General features: G+C 35.9%; 1 protein-coding gene across 2 annotated transcripts in view; it reads right to left on the bottom strand.

Annotated features, from left to right (window-relative positions):
• Positions 1-1,028: 1,028 nt before the first annotated feature.
• LOC110451109 overlaps positions 1,029-3,214 on the bottom strand; it is a 13,595-nt gene continuing 11,409 nt past the window's right edge. For both annotated transcript variants that reach the window (XM_021498968.1, XM_021498967.1), the window contains exon 6: positions 1,029-1,412. In XM_021498968.1, the coding sequence (XP_021354643.1) occupies positions 1,308-1,412 (105 nt within the window). In that variant the 3' untranslated portion in view covers positions 1,029-1,307. The remainder of the gene's footprint in view (positions 1,413-3,214) is intronic.

Raw genomic sequence — 3,214 nt, 5'->3', positions numbered from 1 at the left:
CCAAAATGTCCAGGACGATGATATCTGTGGTCAGTAGAATAACGTGATATATTGCCACCGCGTTTGTACAAGGTTACTGTGGTCTAATGCTTTAGAAATATCCAAACAACTTCTTCTGAATAACCTAAAGGCTCAAGGGGTTACTGATGTATGATCAGTTGCATGCCGGAATGAATGGCTACCAAGTTGTTTAAATAAATTAATTCACTCACTTTCAAGGTTACATGTACAGGGGTCAAATGATAAAAAAAACATCTTACAATATTTTTGTGCAATAACCAAAAGGCCCAGGGCGATGATGTTCGGCCAGTTGCAGGCGTGGATGCAATGCTATCCAATTGTTGAAATGAATGACATTTCCCGACTTTTAAAGTAACAAGAGTCAAATATTCCAATCATTAAAAAAGTTTATTTCTGCATAACCTTATGGCTTAGGGTGGCGATATTTGGATAAAAGTAAGCTGGGATGAAGGGCTTCCAAGCTTGTTTAATTGCATGACCTTCAGACACGTCAGTGTCACGACTTCAGTGTAATGACATCTGCCCAGTATAAATTCTTGGAAGAAGGACTATGTATACAGTATTTTTGCAACTTAATGACATTGACCTACTTTCAAGGTCACAGACGTCAAATCTACTAAAATTTGTATACAACCAATATTCCCAGGGTGATGATGTATGGCCGGTAGCATGTCGGGATGATGGGCTACAAAGTTTGTCCAAATGAATAACCTTGACCCGCTTTCAAATCCACATGGGTAAAATGTTTAAAAAAATCTTTGAAACAAATCATCCTTATAAAAAAATATTAGGGTGACGTTGTTTGGTGTGTGGCTTAATTTGGCCCATTAATTTGACCATGATTCATTCATAAGGTTACTTGTGTGCGATGAATATCAGGTGATACAGGCCCATTAGAACTCTAGTGTTCCCGTGAAAGCGTAACACTGAATCAGTACTTTTTCTTCAAATGAATTTACTAAACTTAAATATTTTGCATCCAGTGCTCCGAATAAAAACGACCACTCTTTCTTCTTTGATAGTAGAATTTATTTGAAAGTCGCTAACGACTAACAAGTATAAACAAACACATACAATAAACGTCGGTTTTCTCCTCTTTCACAACAAAATATATTTCTCAAACACAGGGGATTGCTTTTAACATTGAAGAGGCAATCTCCACATTGGGGGTATGTAACATGTATACAAGTTGGGTTGGTTCTTTCGTATAAAAATCGAGGAAAATTGGAAATTTTCACGGAAACATCAGCTGTGTTCAGGTATTTAGGTTGATGCCATGATAGTCCTTACATCACAACTGTCTTACTGCCCGCGACTTTGACGTCGACCCTCACACAGGCAAACTCCTGCTTCTTGTCATTTTGTACCTTCACTTTAATAACGAAATGGCCCTGTATAGGATTGGAAACAAAAACAAGTTAGTTCCGTACATCTAAGAAGATGTTTTATTACATCTTCCAAACTTTAGGTAGCTCTTGTATTGAGAAAACAAATAAATGACGCTAAGCACCTTGTCGTTATCAACCAAAAAATCTCCAAAACTGTGTCTTATTTAAATCAAACTCTAAAACAAGCTCTAATCGTAGTTTCTGCCACACTTGCCAATATTTCTTAACTATCGGGCACTATTTTTGACGATGAAGGCATTGGCCAAACCTAAATGTCAATTAACACGATTGATTAAAACATCTCTTCACTTTTCTTATAACCCCGGTTACTCAAAATTTGGTTGGAATTAACCAATGGTTAGGGGGGAATTGAAAATATGAATACAAGAAAGTTAAGAGCATCTGATATCTGCTATAGATTTGATTTGAATATTTGAGCAACCGAGACTTATCTTGAACACGGCGAACCTGCAAATGTTTATGCAGGCCTTGCAAGGCTTTGTTAAGGCTCGCCTGAAAGCAGCATCAGATTACTAGGTCCGAACTTATTTGATAAACGAACAACAGTTGTCCGACCGGTTTGACCGTTTAAACGAAAACGGCCTAGTGGTTAGTGAACAATAATTCTAATGGCTGTCATTAGGAACCAAGGAGTTTCAAAGTAAAACAAATCCCCAATTTGGTCTGTCTTAACAAATGTATAGCAGTGAAAAGAAAATGAATGCTCTAGATTATCTTGTATTTATATTTTTTAAACTCTAGCTAACCTTTGAGCGATTGGAGTTTTAACTCTGGAACGCGGCGTTTTGAAGATTAGCTCACTTAGACTTCGAACACCTCTTTTACAATGGTTAGCAACATTAGCCCTTAAATCGATTGAAATAGATCACTATCAAGATATTTGAAATAAATAAAGCATTTTTAGAAAAATGAAACATAATTTGGGTTAAGAGCTGTAACTAAATCTGGTTCTTTTTACATGTTACATATGTAATTTACAACCTAATCACTTCAGATAAATCCCTACGAGAGTTAAAACGTCAAATGAAAACAGGGTTTCGGTCATTCGAAAATTTGATGCCAATTATGGTAGAAAGAAGTTCAACAAAGTGATCGTTGTTTGTACTGAGTAGCAAACTATCAATAATCAATTTTTAAATTTAAAAAGCAAACTTTTGATGAACCGTTATTTTTCTTTAAAATTTGATAACAAACATTGAAACAACGGTGACAGGTTGTTGACGACCTATTCATAGTATAAACACTCGTATAACTGTGACATAGTATATACACACATGTAACTGTGACATAGTATATACACACGTGTAACTGTGACATAGTATATACACACGTGTAACTGTGACATAGTATATACATATGTACACTCGTGTAACTGTGACGTAGTATATACACACGTGTAACTGTGACATAGTATATACACTCGTGTAACTGTGACATATTATATACACACGTGTAACTGTGACGTAGTATATACAAACGTGTAACTGTGACATAGTATATACACACGCGTAACTGTGACATAGTATATACACTCGTGTAACTGTGACATAGTTTATACACGCGTGTAACTGTGGCATATTATATACACACGTGTAACTGTGACATAGTATATACACGCGTGTAATTGTGACATATTATATACACACGTGTAACTGTGACATAGTATATACACTCGTGTATCTGTGACATAGTTTATACACGCGTGTAACTGTGACATATTATATACACACGTGTAAGTGTGACATAGTATATACACACGTGTAACTGTGACATAGTATATACAC

The sequence above is a fragment of the Mizuhopecten yessoensis genome, unplaced genomic scaffold (assembly GCF_002113885.1).
Source record: "Mizuhopecten yessoensis strain PY_sf001 unplaced genomic scaffold, ASM211388v2 scaffold5803, whole genome shotgun sequence".
In the NCBI taxonomy this organism is placed as follows: domain Eukaryota; kingdom Metazoa; phylum Mollusca; class Bivalvia; order Pectinida; family Pectinidae; genus Mizuhopecten; species Mizuhopecten yessoensis.
This window is presented reverse-complemented; position numbering and strand designations above follow the sequence as displayed.